Source organism: Cuculus canorus, chromosome 5, assembly GCF_017976375.1.
Source record: "Cuculus canorus isolate bCucCan1 chromosome 5, bCucCan1.pri, whole genome shotgun sequence".
Lineage (NCBI taxonomy): Eukaryota > Metazoa > Chordata > Aves > Cuculiformes > Cuculidae > Cuculus > Cuculus canorus.
The window spans coordinates 53,063,379-53,086,374 of record NC_071405.1 but is presented as its reverse complement, the minus strand read 5'-3'; the positions used below and the strand labels follow the sequence as shown (position 1 = coordinate 53,086,374).

At 47.7% G+C, this 22,996-nt stretch overlaps 1 protein-coding gene across 7 annotated transcripts in view; it reads right to left on the bottom strand.

Annotated features, from left to right (window-relative positions):
- Positions 1–21,542, bottom strand: part of MAPKBP1 (mitogen-activated protein kinase binding protein 1) — a 102,627-nt gene extending 81,085 nt beyond the window's left edge. The window contains exons 1-3 of one of the 7 annotated variants that reach the window (XM_054067482.1): positions 21,239–21,542; positions 19,478–19,603; positions 19,262–19,378 (exon numbers count right to left, since the gene is read on the bottom strand). In XM_054067482.1, coding sequence (XP_053923457.1) covers positions 19,262–19,378 — 117 coding nt within the window. In that variant the 5' untranslated portion in view covers positions 19,478–19,603; positions 21,239–21,542. Of the gene's footprint in view, positions 1–19,261; positions 19,604–20,157; positions 20,298–21,238 lie in introns of those variants that run through there. The other 6 variants (XM_054067483.1, XM_054067487.1, XM_054067481.1 and 3 more) reach the window with 6 other exon arrangements.
- Between the last annotated feature and the right edge of the window lie 1,454 nt (positions 21,543–22,996).

Below are 22,996 nucleotides of genomic sequence, written 5' to 3'. Positions count from 1 at the left end.
CCAGCTTCCGCAGTGTGACCTAGACATCATTAAATAATCACCTTCTATTTCTTCACTTAACACCAGCCTGATCGCCTAGTTTTCTCTTCCCCATCCCTATGCTAAGGTCCAGTTTCTTCTAAAATACTGCAGGGGCCAGGAAAAGCACCTGTAACCTTATCAACTCTGGCTAAAGACAAGGCAAGCAGCACCTTCTCCTCCCTCTTCCATTCAGACATCATTCTCACTGTACAAGCAGCCCTGACTCAGATTTTCATGAGATATCACAAAACCTTCAGAATACCTGAGCTTCGGAGATACAAACATGGTGAAGGGACAAGGGGTGGAGTGTGTGTCAATTGCCCACCTTTGTGATGCTATTTGTGTACCCAGCGATGATGTTACTTTGATTTTGGTGTGTGGAATTCTTTCTGTTGATGTAACCAAAGTTTGTGAAGATTGTGTGATGAATATATAACCATAAAAATTGAAAAAGCAACATCAAACAGGCTACAGGCTTGCTGGCACATAAAGAGTCAATCCTGATTTATTCCAGACTAAGCATCTGCACCTGGAGTCAATCGGACCAGCTCCACGGGCAGCTGAGCTCTATGGGACACAACAGAGAGACCCATCCTGTGTGGGCAGGCTTCAAAGAAAACCATTCCTTGAGCTCTCAGGACCTGGAGTTGTGCAGGATCACTTCACAAGGAACAGATTTTTCCGATTTGCAAATATGCATTACTTTTTCATATGGAAAAAGAGCCAGCAAGAGATCAGACTTTATGTAGGAGCTGCGTTTGCCCTCCCACATAGGCAATTTGTCCAGCGATTTTTTCTTTGCAGCAGAAAAAGGAACCAACTCACTTTCCCCTGTATGCAGCACTATCTGTAGGAGGATTAGCTACAAGTGAGGACTTGCAATGCACCCCAATCAATCTGTCCCAACAGCAGAGATCAAAGGAAGTGATTTCTGTCTTTCTGGCAGTGTTATATAGCCGTCTCCACCAAATCCATGCACAGGACCTGAATGTAGGCAAACAAAGTACTTCAGTGAGAAGTAAAAAAGAAAAAGTAAATACAGCTCCCTCAGGCAGTGTTTCAGTTACTCATATAAGGGTTTGAAATCAAGCAGGAACAAACGGTTCCCTTGGTGTAAGGGTCACTGTTTATCATCGTTAATCATCACTTCCCAGATAGGAAAGGTTCTCTTCCCTCTGTTTCACCAAGACTTTAGCACTCACAAGAAGTGAGAGGCAAGAACAAGGCAAAAAGCCAAACACAGATGCAGCCATGGGCTGGCAAGGCTGCTCCCCTCTGCAGCCCTGCCAAAGTCCCTCCCTACAGCCCCAGCCCCAAGCTGGCCCTGCTCCTAAACACAAACAGCTGATGGCTGAAAGTTCACAGCTATCAGTCACAGATGGGCATCCACTCCAAGGAAACCATGGCATCTCCACATAAGTCCTGACTCCAAGAAGCCAAACACACAGGCCACAACACAGTGTTTCTAATACCAATACTGTCATGGCGAGTAGCTCCGTCCTAAATCACCTCCTGCTGAACTCTATAAACAATGCATACGTTCAAAGTAAACTTGGACACGAGGAAGATACGCTGACAGAGAGAGCACAGAAAGCCTTCCCCACAGTTAACCCTGCTGAGGGAAGCCAGAGAAGGAAAGCCACCTCTCAGCACTTCAAGAAAAGCACCACGTTACAATTCCTGTCCCTGTCTTCCTTCATTTCTCCTCACTTGTGCTTATTTTTGGTATAAAAGGATCAGTGCACTGGTTGTTCGAGGCTTTGAGGGGAACTTGGTAGCAGATCTTGAGAACAAGGAGCAGAAACACACAAGCCAGAGCTATGCAGGGTAAAGAAAAGCCTTTTAATCAGCCTGCCTGAGGTGACACTCGTAATTCATATTGTGATTTCTTTCTGCACACAATGTCCCATGCCAAATCAATCTATTTTTATCCTTCATCACCAATTTGCACAGCAGTTCTGTCCGAAAATCCACTGACTGCCACTTCCAAATTGACTCTAGATCTCATCCGTACTTACTCAGCCCTCACTACCACAAACGCAAACACACTGGTCTTTTGGAGGAGGGGATAGGTGTAAGCAGTGTATTTAAGCCAACAGAAAAGATTTAAAGACTCTGTTCATAAAAAAAGCCTCACCTTTTTATGCCCAAATTCCTTACACAGAGTGGGTATCTGTCCCCTCCACAGGAGGTCAGAGAGCTCATCTCTCCCAGTGCCTGAAGGCTTCCGCCTAACACCTGAACTACTCCAGGACTAGACACCTTGTGCTCCCACGCATGCATCTCCCTAAGACTGAAGTGATGCTATGCAGGAAAGTACATACTCGCATCCTCAGGGGATTTTAAAATTGTTTTGTTGTAAGCCGATTTAAATTATATTGAAAAAAAAAAACCCCACATACCAGCAATTTAGAAGATGCTAAGATTGGAATAAATAAAACAGGAGAGACAGAGTGAGTACACAGAATTTATCACACAGACAACATCCCCACAGAAGGAGGCAGATGGTACAGAGATTAGTAGCCATTCTCTCCCTAAATATTGTCTGGACTATTTATCATTTGTTTCACAGTACCTGAAAGAAGTCCCGACAATCACAAAGGCCTCCTCTGCTTACAGCAGATAACAACAGGTACTCTCACACAGTTTGCAATCTATAAACAGATGTAACAGGACTTGATGGCAGGGAAGAAAAAAAAAAAAAAGCAGAAGCACTGAAGTAAATGTTTCAATCATGGTAATGCAACAAACTCACAGCTGAGCTGGGAATAACCTCACCTTCCTCCTAAATTCCTGCAGCTATGTACTGCATGAGCCATGCCACAACACTGCCGTATCTCATTCCTTCTTGAGGCTAGGGATAATGTTTTTGAAAATGCTTAAAAATGAATCAGAGGAAAGCACAAGAGATTTCTTTTTTCCCTAAACGAATCAGGATATAAAGGAGCCACCCAAGCTTCCTGCCCACCCCCAGCCACCACTCGCTGCCTAGCTCTCAGCAATCCCTTCGTGCTCTCCTTGCCCTCTGCCCTGATGAATAAGCCTCTTACAGAAAAGCCTTTATCATCATCTGTCCTTCATGCATCCTAGAATCAAGGAGCTCTTCACATCTGTCCATCGACATGTATACTGAGCACCCAGCAGACTTCTCCTGTCAGCCAGAATGGAGACCATGTCCTCAAGGAGAAGTGATATATATGAACAGGGATTGAGAAAACAAGAGAACACCACAAGCACTGATTTCCATAGTCTTCTCAACAGCCCTGCTGCCACCTCCGCCCATTCCAATAAGGCTAGAAAGTCCCTCACCAGTAATACAGAATCCCCATCACTGCACTGGCTGTTCTACCACCAGCATGGACAACTCCAGCAAACCCTCACGGGCTCACTCAGGTACGCGCTGCTGGGACATCCTGCTTCAAAGATGTAAACTGGCACTACAGGAGAGGCGATCATCCTTCCTGGTCACAGCTATCCCAGATGCAGAACTTGGTTTAGTCTTTTCCAAACCATTACATCTTCTTGCAAGTTTTATGGCTTAAAGCCAGCACCCCAAAGACCTGAATAACTCCCACTGCAAGTCAGCAGCAAGAAACACCACCCAATACTCTCTCCCCACAACACACACAGCAGAAACTCCATCAGCTAATAAACCACACAGAGAGACAAAAGGTTATAAAGATAACTACAAATCAATCCTAAACAAACTCATTAAATCATTCATTTATCACACTTTCTTTCTTCACACACTATGCCCTCATATGACTTCTTCCTGTGATTTTTCCCAAGCACCTTTTTAGTTTCTTTTCCTGAAGGAAACAGTCTGTAAATGAGAGGTACCACAGTTCAACATAAGCTGCCTTATTTGAGGAGTTTGTTAAAGGTGACTTAACAAAAAGAAAAAGGGAGCAGGCTATCATCTAAGTGACTTAAAACCCTGAAACAGAGGGAGTAACACTGAAAAAGCAGGTCTCTTCTGGCTTACATTTAGGGTCAGGAGCATGGGTAACTGGTAGAATTACCAAACGTGAGAACTGAGGAAGTAAAACAGCACTCAGAAGAAGCAATTCTTACCTACAAGCTTAAAAATTCCTTTGTCTTCATTACCACCTAGCTCCTGCCATACTTCAAAGCAGCAAACTGTTACAACTACCACCATTTCTTTATGGCTTTTGTTTAGAAATTCAGAAAGCCCTAGATCCAGGCGCAAAACCAATTCCTGTTCCTTCAACACTTCACAAAGTACTTCTGTTTTTACATGTTTAGTTCTTCGCAAAAAATATTGCTGCTGTAAGACGCAGAACACAAAAAAGACAGATTATGGAACTCTAGTCCTCAGCAAAGAGTCTGTGCTCCCAGCGCGTGATTTTCCAGTCAATAGTTTGAGATGCATTCACGTACTCAGATGCATTCAGCAGAATCTGTGTTGGTAAGGAACAACTTTGAGCGACACATGTAGTTCGGAAGTACCTGAACTACCAGTCTTAAGTACATTTCTACAGTCTAAACAAAGGATATAAGAAGCAGGCAAACACTTGAAGGGCAAGCAGTAATTCTGAACAGCAAAGCAACGCTAAAGAGTTAGAACATTTCTGTTGACTGCCATTTGTACTGAACCACTACGCCAACCCTGCTCAAACTGTATTTCATGTCATCCAGCAAAAAGATAGTTATAAAGCTTCTATGCAGCTCCTGTCCGCTCCTTGATGTGGTGCACAGCCAGGTAGATAATGGGCAACAGCTGGATACAAGCTTTACTCTCACCCCTCCACAGGAACTGGCCCCTGCATGAAGCTGCAATTCTCACCACCAACCAGAGAAGTGTTGGATGAAATGGAGCTGATTGCCTGTCAGAACTCAAAGAACACAACTGATGGATTCAGACTCTTAAAAAAAAAAAAATTGCTGAAAGAAATTATTGTAGAGAATTGTTCATGGAGCACAGAACCCTGAAAATAGTGCCACCTGTCCAAAATCTTGCCTCTCTTCTTCTGATCGTATCAGTCTGTTTATGAAAAGACAACACTTCTACCTGCAAACCTTGCCTCTCTTATGTCCTTAGAACATCACAGGTTTATACCTGCAATAAAGCACTAGGAGACAATATTATGGAAGGATCCATTTACAAATAAGACAAAGGCAAACAAGCACTAAATGACCTGGTACAAAGAACCAGAAACGTACGTAGAAATTGCAGAAGTTGTTGTGCTTACAAGCATTACCTGGGAGAAGTCCTAGGCACAATTCATATGGTTCAAAAGGGGACAGCAGCATCCCAGTGTGCCTGCAAAGCACAGCCAAACGATGTCACTTCAAAACACTGCACCCTACGATATGTCACAACATGATGACCAAGGCAACTAGAAGCACCACATATACCCAGACCACTTGTCTAATAGCTAGAGGACAGAAACATCTGCTGGAGAAGTTAAAAAAAAAACTCAGCAGCACTTTGAGAGTCACAAGAACCCAACAGACTGCCACAGACCAAACGTCATGGCTTTGGGGGACCAGGTCGCTGCAAACTGAACCCCACGGGATTTCTGACAGATGTTCCACCACAAGAGAAAAGAGCTGGGCAATCATCAAGTAGGAAGCCAACACTCCAGACTCAAGTATTTTGTGCTTTATGAAACCTAGCCATATGACAATTTATTGCTGCTTTCAGCCACCTTCTCCAGCCTTTCCCACTGAAGATGGAGCACCAGGAAGTCTCCTTGAATTAGGTCTAAGGAAAGGAACCCCTGATGCTACCTCTTTCTCCTCTTTACACCAACAACATTATTGCAACAGTTCAAACATATTTTATATATAGCTCTGTGGCTTATTTCCAGGCAGAAGTAACTCAATGCTGGTGCACATATGTTTAGATCACAGCAATTGGAAAGAACGTCCCATAAACACAGCTAACCCTGCTGCTCCACTGTGACCAGAACAAGCTCTGCCTCTGCAGAGAAACAAGCCATGTTAGGAAAAATAAATAAATAAATAAATAAATCATCCACCAAGAAGCTAGGCAAGTCATCGCCACCTGCACAGCACTGACAGATTTTCGCTATAGCCCCAACAGATTTATAGCTGTAATTTAACAGCCAGCTCTTGTCATACCACTATATAGCACGTGACTGCCAAGAGACCACAGAGAGGTGACCAGAGTGTGGGCCAGCATAAAGGCAGACATGCAATACACAGAGCACCTGCCAGTATCCACTTGTATTTTAAAATAGTCTTATAAACCGAGGAGCTGAACAAACAGAAGATAGTCAGATTTGCACAGCTCTATTTGCAAACCCGGCATGTACTGAAAATATCAGCAGCACTACCACATTTTAATGGGTCTGACTTTAGCCCGATACCCTTAAGCTCACGCACTGAAAACAAACAAGAAGGGGAAGGTGCAGGAGCTGTGGACCAACATCCAATATGTAGTTCCCTGGGCACTGGCTGCAGGGACCTCAGTGACATGTAGACAAGAGACACCTGCTATAAACCCAGTGGATGCTGATCCCAGAGCTAGGTCCAGGTTTTAACACAGCCCCAGGTGAGCCAAACCCCAGACAGCACAGTCCCTACTATATTCCCTCTCCTAACGGAGGGTGCTCCCGCTACCACATGTAGACAACTACCAAGTGATAACTACCATGCCTTTCACCAGATGGTCCCCTCTCATGAGCAGCAAAGGCAGCTCTGCCAGTCTTCCTAGAATACATTAAAAGAGCCCTTTATCACATTTTTCTCTGTAACAGCCAAATACTGTGGGAGAGCGCTGGGAGGTGGGGAGGGAGGGGGACAAAGTGTTTACAACAACAACAAAAAAAAAAATCCTGCCTTTTTTCTTATGTCTGAATCCAATGGGCATGGACTTTAAAGAGGAGGAAAGTATAATCAACACTTCAGAATTCTCTAGAACAGCACTGTATCTTTGGGTATGTGATGTGGAAAAGTTAACGACCGGCATCTCAGGCCTCTGCAGAGACAAACATCTCATCCTTCGGTATAAATAACTTGGGTTTATCCTTGCATAAACCTGGTGATAACTCCAGGGATGAAACTGCCCTTCCTGAACATGTCAGGTCAGCATCCTGTTTGATCAGAGGAGGCTCTGTCAAGGAGCCTCTGACTAGGGAGAAAAGGGGAAAAGAAGTCCACATTTTCGGGATGATGATGATGGGGGTACCAAAGAAAAAACAAATTTCTCTAGGTAACTGTTTATTTAGGGGATGGGAAATGGGGCAAGAGAAAGACTCTGCTTCAGGTTTCAGAGGACTAGTTAGCAACATGTTTGGGGAATATGTATTAATGTACAACACGCAGCTGAGCTGGTCAAAACAACATGATAAGGACAACTGCATGATATACATATAAGGCATGCACACACACACAGTCATATGCATGAGATAAACCATCATACTTAGAGTCTGATCTTGCCATCAGCCACAGAGGCACTTATCTTTACTTCCACCAGGTGAAATAGAACTACTCATGCTAATGCTACCCCACAAAAAACCAAACACATGCTTAAGTATCCGCAGGAATGCTGCCAGGGTTTGCATTCAGTCTTACTTCAAAACTCTCAAGCAAGGTCATCACAACCGTACAAATGTTACACAGAGCTATGCAAGACTTTGTGCATGTTACAGTTGTAATCCAACACCAGCGTCACTTCATAAAGAGGGGAAAGAGTGGTTTGAAGTTACTGTATGAACAGGCACACTAAGAAAAATAACATACACTCAAACAGAACAGAATACATTCCTCCTATTAAAAACACACACAGAGAAAAATAGTAACACACTCGTGCCATGATCCAACCAGCTCCTAGCATTTAAGTATGCCCTACAACACAAAATCCTGCTGGGCAGTTGTTTGCAGTACTTTTCTTTCTGGGGATCTGAGAAAAGCATCGAAATTAAATCACACTACCTAGTGGGAGGGCAGGATGCGGGTCAGAACCCGGGCAGCAGATCTGGAAATAAATCCCTCTTCCAGAAGGATGGCCACGGCACAGGCAGCGTTCCCTCTGCTGCTCAGAGACAAGACTCCTCCCCAGCAAGAGAAGTCGCCCACTTTGACATTTTATAATGGATTTTGCTTCCAAGCCCTTCCTTCCTGCCTTAACTGCTTCTGCAGCTTACATCGATCACTGATGATTTACAGTTCTACCACCTCCTCAGCATGGGTGCTCCGCAACTCAACTAATCCCAAATGCCACACAAACCGTGCTTCAGGCCCACAACTCCCTTCCTCTCAGGCCAGGGCAGGAATGCCAGCTCCTCTCTGCCTGGGGAGTGGCAGGATTGTTTACTCAGCCTCCTCTCCTCCTCAGCCTGAGTTGCTGGTGAAGGTGGCCTAAGTTGCTCCTCCCAGTATAACAGGCCCAAAGTGACAGAAAAAAAAAAAAAACACCAGTGGAAAAATCAAGAGTTTCTGTTGCTTGCCAACAAAAAATCAGGCAGTAGGTGATCATATAATAGTTTGGGTTGGAAGGGACCTTAAAGATCACCCAGTTCCAACCCCCTGCCGTGGGCATAGACACGTCCCACTAGACCAGGCCGCCCAACGCCCCATCCAACCTGGCCTTGAACACCTCCAGATATGGGGCAGCCACAGCTTCCCTGGGCAACCTGTGCCAGTGCCTCACCACTCTCATATTGAAGAAATTCCTCCTAATGTCTAGACTAAATCTGCCCCTCTCCGGTCTTCAGGTACTGGAAGGTCGCTATAAGGTCTCCTCGGAGCCTTCTCTTCTCCAGGCTGAACAACCCCAACTCTCAGCCTGTCCCAAACGAACATTCCCGTTTGTTTTAAACCTCTGAAAAGCACTGACAGCAAAACTAAATGTCTTACTGCAGCAAGCACTCCTCCCTTCCCATCACTGGGCTCTCCACGGTGAGCAGTATTTGTTTCTCCAGCCCTTGGCAACCTCAGTGCTCCCCAAGTGCCCTGTGAACCCCCCTTTCACAAAGAAAGGGGCAGATTTTCCCGAACAAAGAGACAATTCGATTGCAGCTGGGCGTCATCCTTGCAGGAAGCTTGGTTGGTCTGTGTTTCCCCAACAATCTGTGCTCAGAGTAAGGGGTGCAGCGAACCGCGGATCCCCACAGGACCCTCCTCACCGCGGGGTTCACTGGGTCAGCCCAGCGCCGCGCACGTGGCGCACGGCCAGCGGGCAAACGCGCCCGCCCATTGGCCGGTGCAGGAACCGTGCCCGCCTATTGGCCAGCAGCGGCCCCGGCCCTCATTGGCCGGCAGCAGCCCCGCGCCCGCCTCCCATTGGCCGGCAGCGTCTCCAGGGCGACCGGCGGCATCAGGCCCCGCCCCGCCGCGCGCTGCCCGCAAGCCTCGTGCGCGGCGGCCGGAGCTGCGCCCCGCCCCGGAGCCCTCATCGGCCCCGCCGGCAGCTCCATCGACGGTCCCGTTTACATTCAGCTTCTCCCGAGCGGAGACATGCATTCCAAGGAGCTGGAGCTGCCCCGGTGCACAGCAAAGATGGTCCAAGTGCTGCATCTTCTCTACCACCGTGCTCCGCTTTCCAGCTTCATCATAAAACTATTTCTCTGCAGAGCAGCCTGATGTAGCGGGAGGTGTCCTTGCTCATGGCAGGGCGGCTGGAATTAGATGATCTTTAAGATCCCTTATAACTCAAACCATTCTATGATTCCAGACCTCAGACATTTAAAAAAAAACACTTATTTTCAGCCCCACTACAGAAAGTGGGCTGAGGATTTTGCAAAGCAATCACCCATAAGCCACCTGCCACACCAGTGATCTGGAAGAGCTTATCTCCCAAAAGTCACCGCCAAAACACCAGCCCAAACAGTCAGCAGCGAGAAACCTGGGATACCTCCAGCCTAGAGTCCCCTACCCTCATTCCAGCACCAGTTCTTCACACTGCTGATCGCGTGTAAAACGCATCTCATCAGCTTAGCTCCGGCCGCCTGCAGAGACATGCAGCACAAACCCTGGATTATCGGGGAAGAAGATTATCCTCCTGCTGCAGGAGAAGGTGGAATCTCAATTCCAGCCTCAAAAGCAGCTCAGCATTTTTGAAACAACTACTGTGGTCATTGAGGCACACCAAGCATTCATCTGAAAGATTTGCTGATGCATTTCATTAAAAGCACTTGTTCCTGTCCTCGTCGGGGTGCAGGCTGGGCAAACACCCTCTGGACCGCTCTCAGGATCAGGCAAGATCCACAGCACCACTCTGCAGCCTGTCAGGGCACCGTTCAGTCCAAGAAAACGAGGTGAGCTGGGACCAGATGGGCTCAAAAAAAAAAAGCAGATCCCAAATTTGTCAATTTAAGTTTACAGTCACCAATGCTTTTGGACACAGCTGCTTCAGGATGACACCCAAAAGCAGCTTTGAAACATATAGATAGGTTTTGGACCACTATATCTAGCTCAAAATTGGGAGATAAGCCAGATGCAAGGAGTTACGCAGCTGTTTTAAAGCCCTGGATGCTAGGACACTTTACAATAAGTGGATAAGCATCCTGTCTGTTTTACATTGAGAGGAAAAAAGGCTCAGAGACAGTCTGAAGAGCGGAGCACAGAACACAAACCCATTAACTGCATTAAAAAAAAAATACACAGCTCTCTTTCAAGGTTTGCCTTACCTTTACACATTTTCAGCAGCACGGAAGCATTGGTCAGGAGCATGAAAAACATCACTCTTAGCTTCAACAAAGCTCTTCCCGAAAAGACAATGATATTGATGCAGTGTAACTGGCAAAAGTAGATCCTTTTACTGGTATGCCTTTTTCTTTAAAAGATAGGATAATTCCACGCTCTTTTGACTCTACGTTAACACTAGGATAGCTTGTTGTGGAAGCTCAGCTTGCAAACTGTTTCTAGAACAGGCAAGCGTTTGGCCAGGTATACTCTTACCTGCATGCCCACTCTGAATACCTCCAACCCCATCCCCATCTCCTTATGGTCTAGGTCATGGCCCCTTGGCATGGCCATGGCTGAAGCATAGAGCACAGCATGTTCTGAGCACCAAGAGCAGTCACTGAACAAGGAGGATTCACATGCTTCTTTCACCATCAGTCTTATTCAATGTTTCAGCAACTCTCGCAACCAGATCGTGTTAGGAATTCTATAAAGGGACCCAAGCTCCTTTGGAGCATATTTTAATTTTTTTTGCAAATGAAAGTATCCCTAGTAGAAACAGGACTTCAAAGGGCCCCTTTTGCCTACTCAAAGGTACGGAACCCATTTCAAAGCTCTTGGGAGAGCTCAAAAGCTACCACTGTTGAGCACAGGAGAGATAGCTAACACTCCAGTACTGGCACTTCAAACAACAACTGCCCTGTGCTGGGCCTTTCCACCAACAGGGAAGGGTTTCTGAACAGGCAGCACTGTTTTCACAGTGCCTACTTGGAAGAAAGACAGGAGCAGAGAGCTTTACAGGTCTGTGTCCTTGAATCTATTGACACTGCCATAAAGTTGCTTTCTCCTTTCAGAAACTCCTCCATCTGCCTGCTCTCAAATTATTTGTTAATGTTGTGACTCTACTGCTACACAACCCCCAACAATCTACTTTATTCCAGAGAAAGGAGTGTTTCTGGATCCACGATGGGGGAAGTTTCAGCCTAACCATGCACAGTGTTAGAGAGATGCAGAAATTTAGGAACCATTCCTTCCTGTAAATAATTTTTCAAATTCCACCAGGTAAGACATCTCATATCAGTTGTTAAATCACATTAGCTTTCTTGAACAATTATGAATTTTAATACTGTACTTGGGGGAACAAGCAAGACTGCCTTTTATTGCTATCGGCTTGGAAACACTGAATAAAACAGCAGTTCACAGACTTCTATAGCACTATTTTCAATCAGAGTTTCCCCACAGTAACTAACAACAGTACTGGTCTCCTGGGACACTAGCAAATTTACAAGGCTTACTGGCGTTTCCACAGCTCTAATTCATTTGATGCTTAATCTGCTTGAGCTTGTTGGAAAGTCATCATCACCAGAGATACTGAAATCATTAGAGACAATGGAACCAAGTCAGCATTTACAACAGGATGGTTTGGGGACCTTTAAGCAAATAATCCTAAGTGAGCAGACAGTCCTCACATGGGAGAGGTGAGAAACATCCCTGGTAATCTGCAAGAAACTGGGCTTTGCAGCTAAGGCTAAGATTTGGCCTCAGAGGATCAAGATTCAATTTCTATGTCTGCCACAGACTTCCTGTGAGAGTGTGGAGCCATGTCTGTATAGGAAAAGCATGTCCTGTTCCCCACACACCTTTTTTTTCCAAGCCTAAAGTTCCTCTGATTTGGGTCCACTTTACCACACGTCTGTCCAATGATCACCACTGGACAGGAGAGATGAGATGTTTCTGCAGCCTATGGTCATACAAATATTGGCAGCAACTCACCTTTACACTAATATTTTTGAAGACAGATCACATAGCACAGATCTACTGCTGGTTACAACAGCCACAGGCCTCAGCTGTATTTTCTTTGCACAACATGCAGACATGCTCATGGCAAGGCTAAGCAGCACTGTGGTCAAAGGAAAAAACAGGAGTTTTTTTTCTAAATTGCAGTAGCCACGCTTTGGTTGGTAAAGCCTCAGCAGACCCCTCTGGGTTTCAGGCATGTGGACCAGCCCACATCTGGAACTGGAAACTAGAGCAGAGAGCACACCACAACCCTACCACACACATACAAGAGCCCTCAGAAATTTCCAGCTCTGCAGAGGCAGGTACACCAGACACAAAGAGAAGGCTGAAGTCACTGAAACTAGGCTTGGTGCTAGTTAATTATTCAGACCTTAGCTGGGATCACTCAGCACTAGTATTAGGGCTTCATTCTGCTAAGCGCTATTTGAGCGCCATGTAAGCACCTCTCCATGCCCCAAACATCAATACAAGAGACCTTTTTAAAAAACTGAAGACTGGCTAGTACATGGTGTTTGCTTTCATTCTCACAGCAAAAATTGTACCAAGGCTAATCAAGCAACTTCTTCCTAAGACCTGATGAACAGCAAGCAAACTGTCTTCTCAGCTTTGCTAGGCCAACAAAATGCTGACCACCACTTTCTCAGCTGGAAATGGAAGTCATGCCCTGCAATTGCTTTCTGCTAGATACAGAGGAGTGTGAAAAAATACACAACTCATTCTACAGGTACTTGCAAAGCTTTGAGCAGACAGTGGTCCAACCTGGCCTGACTCCCAACCACCACTTCAACTGTTCTGCCTTCCTGAAGTGAATGAGGTGATACAGCACAGGCAGTGCCAAGCACGCAGCTAGTGAAACAGATGACACCCTTCGGAGGAGGTCTCTTTCCACTGTGTCTGTGGATGCCTTGCACCACTAGCTTTCCCTGCACCACAGTGACCAACAGGTCTGACCAGCAACACCTCTGACTGGCCCCGACTTCTGCCATCTTACCAGCCCCACCAGGTCTTTGGCAAAACACTACGCACTTCACAGACCCCTGCAGAACAACAGCTCACAAGCAAAAGAGCGTCATCAGTCTATATGTGTACAGCTTATCTAGCACAGCAGGGACAGAGTTACACCTGCTTACAACTCTCTCCAGCCAGGTTAGCTAAGTCCCACGTGCCTTCTCAGAATACCTAGCTCATCTGAAGCAGGTGAAGAACAACATGCAAGCCAAGACCTCAGCAGATCTACAAGACCATCCAGGAAAGCAGCGTGAGACCACCCAAGGGAAGGAGTAACAATTTGAACTCACTCAGCAAGTGACCTGCTTTGTGCATTTATCTGCCTACATCCCAGCTGTTACCACATCATCACTCCACTCCTGCCAAGGAGGGGTCTCCATGCTGCCTTTCATGGTAAAGACAGCACATTATTTAGGGGCAGGAAGAGGGGTCAATCTTTCCAGAAATCTTGTCTCAAGACTGACAAGAAAGGTCACAGTGGCTCACAGATACAGCTGCAGGCTACAAACCAAATATGTTGAATTGCTATATGCTTTTATATCCACCATACTGCAAGAACTAGAAGCAATTGGTGCTGCAGTCCACTAGCAGAAAAAAATTGGCTTTGATAAGCTGCGTGGCTACAAGTCACATTTAACATTCATGTTCATATTTGTCTCCAGTTCAGGACAGGAGAGCTCCCAGATCACCTTGTAACTTCAGAACAAGGCATAATATGCATAGAGGAAAGGATGAAGCAAGAAAAGTCTGTGTGTGAAATTGTTAACAAACACAGGGTCATCTATAGCACCATGTATTTGAGGACGAAGGGGACCAAGAGTAGCCCAGGACGGAAAGACCTCTGCTTTAAGAGACACTATTATAGCCCTGACCAGAGACAGACATGAAATCCCCTCTAACTCTGGACAGGAGCCCCTGTGCTGTTGAACCAATTGTGTGTGTTTAGATCGAGTGGTGCAGAGGTGTGAGAGAGAACCCTAGCTATCTGCTGGGGACAACCAACATTGACAGATACAAGCATTGAAGTGAAACACGCACAGAAGCAGAAAGCCAGACCAGGGTTAGCTGCATGCTCTCAGCTGTGCCACTGGCTGCACTGGTCCCAGAGCTGGAGGGCTGAGCACCGCTCAGATGCCAGTAGAGAAGAGGAACAGAGCAATACTGTGCTGAACAGCTCCTCAAACTATGTAAAAGACCCTTCCAAATCCTGCCAAAACAAGAGCTTGTGACAGTATCAGATAGGCTGCTCTCTACCTCACCCACACAGCCAGGCTGCTCATCTTCCTCATATCCATCTTCCTCGGAAATGCTGCCCACGAGGAATCCAGCAGGCTCTGCTGCTGAAGGACCAAGTTGTTCCCAAAGACTTACAAGAATCCCACTCCACAACAACCCTCAGCTGCACCTTAAACGATTTAATAAGAGGTGATGATTTTCAAAGCATTCATATCAGTGAATCAAATTTTTCTGGTTTCTGGTTCTGTTCCAGTTCAGGTTCAGCAGTTTTCATCTGATCCGGTTAAGACCAGTAGTGGTGGAAACTCATTCAGGTTGGAAGTTATAATATTTCCAAACAAAAAGGACTGTGTACTGAAGGCAGTAAGCTACAGCCAGGCCAGAAACATTACTGCACTCTCTTGTGTCCAGAACAGCTCATGGTCCTAGCTGAGCATTGCAGCTTCTCAGAGGACTGAGGAGCTGGAGAACTATGTTGGGAATATTAGGGGCATGACAAGGCATGAGGGGTCTCAAGCTTCCATGGATGTGCTTCCCTCTTAAACCTGTGCCTGTGCACATCCCACTCACTGGCAGGACACAGAGGTATGTGTATGTGTTTCTGCTGCCCTAACCAGGGAGCTACCATCAGGCCGACGGCAGCCCAGAGCTGGCAGTAGGAACAAACCACACCTCATTGAAGGACAGGAAACCCTGTCCTCCTAGGAGCAACTTAGTCAGGTCTCATTTTCTGAACAAAAGCTCTCAAAATGGTTTTGCAGAGCCACCCAGTCCAACTCAGCATCACAGAGTGGGCACAGGCACTCCAGCTGCACGTGCTCACAGTATACTTCATGACTACAATACAACCACCCCTGAATAGCTTCCTACGGTGGAATGTCACGTTCTAGTCAAAGTGTTCTTTTAAACTGGCAACTTGAAACATTCCTGACTTAGGAAAATGAAAGAGATCAAAGAAACAAGCAGGAAATTCCAACTGTGTTTCTTTAGACCCGCTCACAGATTTAGAGAAAAGCCTGTAGCAGGTTTTGTAGCAATTTGTTTCAACATTGATATTTGTAATCTGGTGCAACTGAAGGTATCCACACACACACTCTAAAATAGGCACAGCTACATCGGTTAAAAAGATGTTTATACTTACAGGAGCAGAGCTTAACGATATGACCATCCCCTACCTGCTCACGTACATCACTTCTGTGAGCAGAGAAAGATTTGTGCAGCCAAGCTGCAGGGCATTACAGCAACCAGGGCATTTTAGCAACAGGAGCTGGCTCAACCCTCAGCCTCCTCACTGTCCTGATCGTGCCACTCATGCAGGGTGATCAATGCTGCTTCAAAAGCACTCAGAGCTCATTTTTTAACTCTGTGTCTCTACTAGAGTCACAAGCACAGTGACCAGATGCATAGGTGGATTTCTGGTAGGCTAGTAATCCTCTAGGAATTGAACTCAGGCCAACCAACTGATCCGAGGAAATTTTAGCTTCCAACCACCACACTGACACGTTACAACCCCAACAATCAACAGGCCTAAACTTGAGTTACTGTATTCTAGGTCTGTAGTGGTTCAACACAAAAAAATGGAGATCTGGATAAGACGGGAAAAGAGGACTCAAGCCATGAATGTCAGAAGACACAACAACAAAAAAAAATCAGTCTAAACACAGAGCTAGTCAGGCAGCAACAAAAGTCAAGACTCCCACAAAACAAAAGTTGTTTTCAAAAAGCAGCAAGAAAACCAAACACGGCATCCAATTTCCCAACAAGATTTACTTAAAGAGCTCCTGTTCCTTCCCCTTATTTTTTTTTTAAATATCCGTGATTATGTATTGGTTCCTTAGTTTCACTCCTGCAGAGATCTCCTGGGGCTGCACAGTAAAACCATTCATTAATTACAGAAATAAGTCCTAATAAAAGTCACAAAACAAGTTGTCTCTTGTACAGCACCCAAGTAACGCATTGGATGTCCTGCAGAGCCCTCATGCAAAATATCTGCACTTACCCACACTCCCACTTTCAGAGCAATGCGCAAACAGGTCCCTGCAGAGCCAGCCTCCCACAGCCTGCCCACATCCAGCCCAGCCTCACACAGCAGCTTTCCTGAAAGGAGCCAGTTTTCCCAGGGCTTCTCTTCAGCATGGGGAACTGCCCGAGGGTTCTGGCCCCAGCCACTGAGAGAGCCTGGTAGGCCTCAAGCCACTGAAGGGGTATTTAGGAAAAAGCAGGGACACATTCCACTGGAGGGGGAAAATCACAGCTCATGGAAGTCAAGGCAGTACCACTGAGGATGCTTGTCCATCTTAAATTGAGCAGCTGGTTGCAATGAAAGCCTGAGGGACTTGGAGGAACCACAGAGCAGTTGAGGGCTTGCTCTTCACCTACACTGACATGTACAAAGCACAACATCACCTTTCAGACACTAATCTAGGGCAACATACCCACTCCATCCTATATAAGCAAGCAGCATTCAGCAGAGATGACCAGCCAAAGCTATCAGCTTCATAGGGCCGTCCATCCTTCCACGATACTAGAGTCACATGCACCTCTTGAAACAATCATTTCTCAAAAAGCCCAAGAGACAAAGACGTCTGGAAAATGCCTTTCTGCAGCTCAGCAAAGATCTTTCAGAAGCAATATGTGTGATGCTCAATTTCAGTCCAAAGGGATTTATACTCATACCAAATAGACCGAGAAGATCTGTTTCCTGCTATTTTAGAAAAGTAAAGCTGCCTCTTACCTTGGAAGGCATAGGAGCAAGGAGCACACACATGACAGAGGGAGCATCTCCATAGATATCAAATAGGGGAAGCTCTTCTGCTGAATTATTGGCAAGGGGCCCACTCCTTTCTACCATGCCCATCCCAGCTGTCCCACTGAAGGCAGGACATAACTCATTTGAGGGAAATTCAGAGCAGATTGCTTTGGGAAACCACCACCTGCACTTCTCCTCATGACAAATTGCTTTTACCAGTGAACTCCCCAGCAGCACCTTGGCATCTCACTGATTAACTGTTCTTAATAATATACACAAAATTGAGCCCTCAGACCCTAATTTGGTGGTGTAGAATGACTCCATGATGTCCGCAGGGGATCAGACAGCCGTGGCTGCACACCGGGAGACAGCGCAAGGGATACAATGGAGCTCTTCAAAAAGGCATGAGCAAGGAAGAGCAAAAAAAAAACAAAACAAAAAACAATGAACCAGGTACCAGAGAACACCCAGGGTTCAAGCAGATCCCAGCTCTGAAAAGGAATGGGAGACCTCAGAGCCAGCTGTACAGGAGGCTTTTAGCTCTTTCGACAAAGATTTCTGCAGAATACAGATCAACTAGCTGCTCTGCAGGAACAGCTATACAGCACATTTCCCTGGCAGTCCACAGGCTGCATTAAATGCAGCACATGCACGCACACGCACACACACCAAGGTCACGCACAAACACCAAGGACTCTGGGCAAGTTTGAGGAAGCCAAGCAGATTTTTTGCTTGCTTTGCAAGGGAGACTATGGTGTTCCTTGGTATTGAACAGCCATCTCAAGGGACCTCCAATCTGAACCACAGTTTTGAGGACAGGTTTTCACATGGGGGACAGGCCATTTAGATAAAGTGTCATTTATTTCCCCTGCAGCTTTTACACACCATTCACTCTTGCACTACTTTTGTGAGATGAATACACTTTGCAGTCATGGATTACAAGCATTTCTTATTTATTAGTGAGTCTTCACAAAGGGGAGGAATTAAGCTTTCTATTTATGGAGAAAGAAAGCTATGCAAAGAGTGATTTGCCCAGGGTTACAAGTGAATCAGTGGCAGGGACAGAATGAGGTGTCCTGACTCAGAGGCACCTGCTGTCAGTACAAGGCAATGCCACCCAACTCCTGTTCTCCCTGCAGTCGCGGTTAAGTCATCTTCCTCTCCTAATGACACCAGTCAGTTCCCAGGAGTGACTGTCAGGAATTCTCCTCCATCTCCCCAAGAAGAATGATGGATTTTTCAGGCAGAATCAATTGGACACTAGACAAGATAAGCCCAAGGGAAAGGGGTCTGGGGAACACAGAGGAAAGTGTATCCAGACCTGTGGGATGCAGACCCCATCTGAACAGTCACCTCCAACAGATATCTCACATCTTCCATCTTTCAGATCACCCTACCCTTCCCCACACGGTCACAGAACACTCCTTTGCAGGGCTGAGAGCAATTGCTTACACAGAAGAACAAGTCTTTGTGTATCGTTAGCTGCCAGTAATGCAGGTTGGAAACATGGAGGAAGAGGCAGCATTATGTTTCTTCTGTCAGTCATCTGCAACAACTTCTTACACCATAGCATGGGAAATCCCAAAAGCCTTCTGATACAGATTGGGCACATACCACACAAGCAAAAAGAGTGTGTTTCAGAAGAGAGATCCAGGCTTTAGCAAGGATCTGAAACACAGTAAAGATCCCAACTACAAGACAGGCTATGGTCACATATCAGTTGCTCTGCATCAACCTACAGTGACACTAGGTCTCCCAAAGCAGTATTGTTAGTACAGATGGGAGCTTGGGCAACAAAGTCAGAGCATGCTGGCTGCACCACACAGCACTCACCTTGCTGCCTATATCTTCACGCTTGTTCCCAGGCTTGCTTCTCCTCAGCTTAATGGAAGGCGAGCGAAGTAGATTTTTGATTCGACTTGTTATTGTAGACCCTTCGACCGACATCATCTGCAGGTACCAAGAGGGTATTCACCCCACACACAAACTGTGCCTGGGGAACGAGCCCAGGTTTGAGTCAGAAATACTGATGTGCTCAGCTTTGCTTACACTCGTTCACATCTCTTGGCGATCCTGCTTGGGTACTCCACTCCTGTTACACTGCAAAGCTATTCACAGAGGCTGGCAGACTTTCCTTTCGCAGATTCCAGAGGATCAAATCAGCAGTAATCTAAACTGAAAGATGCACCCGTGGGTCAATACATCATGCACAACAAATTCTAGCCTCCTTTGCAAGAAATGTCAAAGGCAAGAGCTTACAATAAGGATAGGTGCAGTATTACTTATTCTCAGAGGCTTCCACAAAAATTATCATCCTTATAGTATCAATTAGCACCTCTAAACCAATTCCCAGATTCAAAATTTAGATACTTTACACTTCAGTACCATCTTATGACAAAGACAAAAATTCCCACCATTGGAGTCCATTAACGGGGTCTGTCCAGCCCCTTGCTTTGGCTCCATATACATCCATTCCACCTTAGGCTTCACAGCCTGGAAAGCACAACACTGTACTTGATCATTAAACACCAAGTCACAGAAGCACACCAAGAATAAACACGAGGCAGTGTTTAACACTCACAAATTTAGCTCTGTGTTAAGCACACACATCTGTATAGCAGGTGATATCTGATAATAAAGACACACAACATTTCACATCCTCGCCCACCCGTTACAAAGGGGACTGTAATCGCTGCCAACAATTACAGATTGCAGGTCATGCCCCTCACCTTTCCCGAAGCCCTGGAGGGAAAGGGGAAAGAGGGATACACTCAGCACCTACAGTAAATCATCCTCCAAGCTCCACTGCAGAATGGTGGTGGGGGAAGGAAAGAGATGGGAGGACAGGGAGAGAAGGGGAACGGGAGAGGGAGGGGAGAGGAGGGGAGAGGGAGGGAAGAGGGAGAGGGAGGGGAAGGCGAAGAGGAAGGGGAGGGGGAGGGAGGGGAGGGAGGAGGAGGGAGGGGGAGGGAGGGAGAGGGAGGGGGAAGGGGAGAGGGAGGGGGAAGGGGAGAGGGAGGGGGAAGGGGAGAGGGAGGGGGAAGGGGAGAGGGAGGGGGAAGGGGAGAGGGAGGGGGAGGGGAGAGAAGGGGAAGGGGAGAGGGAAGGGGAGAGGGAAGGGGAGAGGGAAGGGGAGAGGGAAGGGGAGAGGGAAGGGGAGAGGGAAGGGGAGAGGGAAGGGGAGAGGGAAGGGGAGAGGGAAGGGGAGAGGGAGAAGGACGGAGCAAGGAGAGAGAGAGAAAAGGAGGGGGGAGAGAGAGAGAAAAGGGGTGAGAGAGAGAAGGGGTGAGAGAGAGAAGGGGAGAGAGAGAGAAGGGGAGAGAGAGAGAAGGGGAGAGAGAGAGAAGGGGAGAGAGAGAAGGGGAGAGAGAAGGGGAGAGAGAAGGGGAGAGAGAAGGGGAGAGAGAAGGGGAGAGAGAAGGAGAGAGAGAAGGAGAGAGAGAAGGAGAGAGAGAAGGAGAGAGAGAAGGAGAGAGGGGGAGAAGGAGAGAGAGAGAGAGAAGGAGAGAGAGAGAGAAGGAGAGAGAGAGAGAAGGAGAGAGAGAGAGAAGGAGAGAGAGAGAGAGAAGGAGAGAGAGAGAGAGAGAAGGAGAGAGAGAGAGAGAGAAGGAGAGAGAGAGAAGGAGAGAGAGAGAGAGGAGAGAGAGAGAGAAGGAGAGAGAGAGAGAAGGAGAGAGAGAGAGAAGGAGAGAGAGAGAGAGAGAAGGAGAGAGAGAGAGAGGAGAAAGGTCCGAGTCAGCACACCCCCACCCCCTCCCCGCGGAACGCGCCGCTCCTCCAGCCCACCCCGGCGGGCCGAACCTCTCCTACCTGGATCCGGGAGCGTCTCTGCCGGCGGGGCCGGCGAGCGCGGAGCCCCGCAGCGCCTGCCCATGCAGACGGCCTCCCCCGAGGAGGGGCCGCGGCGCGGGCCGCCCCCGCGGGCGGGGCGGGGGCCGGGGCCGGCCCCGCAGAGGCGGTGGCGAAGGGGGTGGCTCAGCGGCCTCCGTGCTGCGCGGGGCCTGAGCCCGCCCGCTCCCACCCCGGCGGCAACGGCAACTGCGCTACGGCGGCCCGCGCGGGACGCGGCGCGGAGCGGGGCCTGCGGCGCGAAGGGGGTTAAAGGGGCGTGGCGGCGGGGGTCGGCGCGAGCGCGCCGGGATCTGCCCCCGGGCACCGGGAGCGTTGGGGTCCGGGGCTGTCCCCGTGCCTCCCCCCCGCGGCGCTGTCCGAGAGCCCCGCCTCTCGTTCGGGGGCGGGGCGGAGGGGTCAGCCCGTGCCCGGGGCTGGGGCGGCCTCGCTGCAGGGCTGTGGAGCCCGTGGGCGCCCTGGGACTGCGGGAGGATAGCGGGGGGCTTCGGGAAAGGCGTGGGTCCTGCGTTGCACTGTGGAGGTGAAAAAGTTGTGGAGTGACTGCTTTGCCTCAGGGTACGCAGGCTCGGGTGGTGTGATGGAGAAGAGAAGGCTCCGAGGAGATCTGACAGAGACCTTTCAGTACCTAAGGGGGGCTACAAGAAAGCCGTGAAGGGGCTGTTCACAAAGGATTGTAGTGATAGGACTCGGGGCAATGGGTATAAACTGGAGGGGGCAGATTTAGACTAGACATAAGGAGGAATTTCTTCACCATGAGAGTGGTGAACATGTTGCCCAGAGAAGCTGTGGATGCCCCATCCCTGGAGGAGTTCAAGGCCAGGTTGGATGGGGCCTTGGGCAGCCTGAGCTAGTGGGATGTTCCTGCCTATCGCAGGGCAGTTGGAACTGAATGATCTTTAAGGTCTCTTTGAACCCAAACTATTCTATGATTCTGATATAAATCACTAGTGTTTGGATCCCTTACTGGGGCTACAAATGGCACAGAGCAAGCTGGCACAGAGGCTGCTGGCCGAGCCAAACCCGTAGCAGTGAGCGCCACTGGATGACCATAGGACTCCTCTGCAGCTGCAGGCGGTTCCCACCTGTGAAGAGGTCCTCTAAGCTGCAGTTGGTTCCCACCTATGAAGAGGTCCTGGAGCTCCTTCTTCTCTCTGTTCTCTAAAGTTTTTGCTAAGAGTCCAGCAGCCCACTCTCACATCAGGTTGTGGGGATGGAGCCTGTGGAGTCAGCAATGTGGATGCTTGTGTGCTTGCTCATAGCAGGTGAGGCCCTAGAAGCAAAGGTACGTCAGGCCACCAAGAAGGTTTTGACCTGGGGCTGCCTAATAGCTGTTCCCCCTGGAAGAGTTCAGAAACCACTGTGCAGATTCATGTGCTTCCCAAACAGGGATGGACAGCAGTGCTACCATGCCGTGGCAGGTACTAGCCACATGAGAGAACATGGTGAGACAGATTTCACCAAGCCTGAGTTGCTATTAAAAGGTATACATTTAGGATGTAGCGTTCTTAGTCTCTAAGAGTTCAAAGAGACTGTACATGTCCACACTGGCCTAAGATACATCTCCACACCAAAGCCTCAAAGGAGAGAAAGGAGACCAGCATTTCTTAGGGTGGAAAAGTCCTGCTAGCACCTGCTTAATGTGCTCTGCCATTTACTGCAGTCATTCTCTTGTCCTTCATGATGTCCTTCATCATTCGATGATCCTTACAAGGAGCT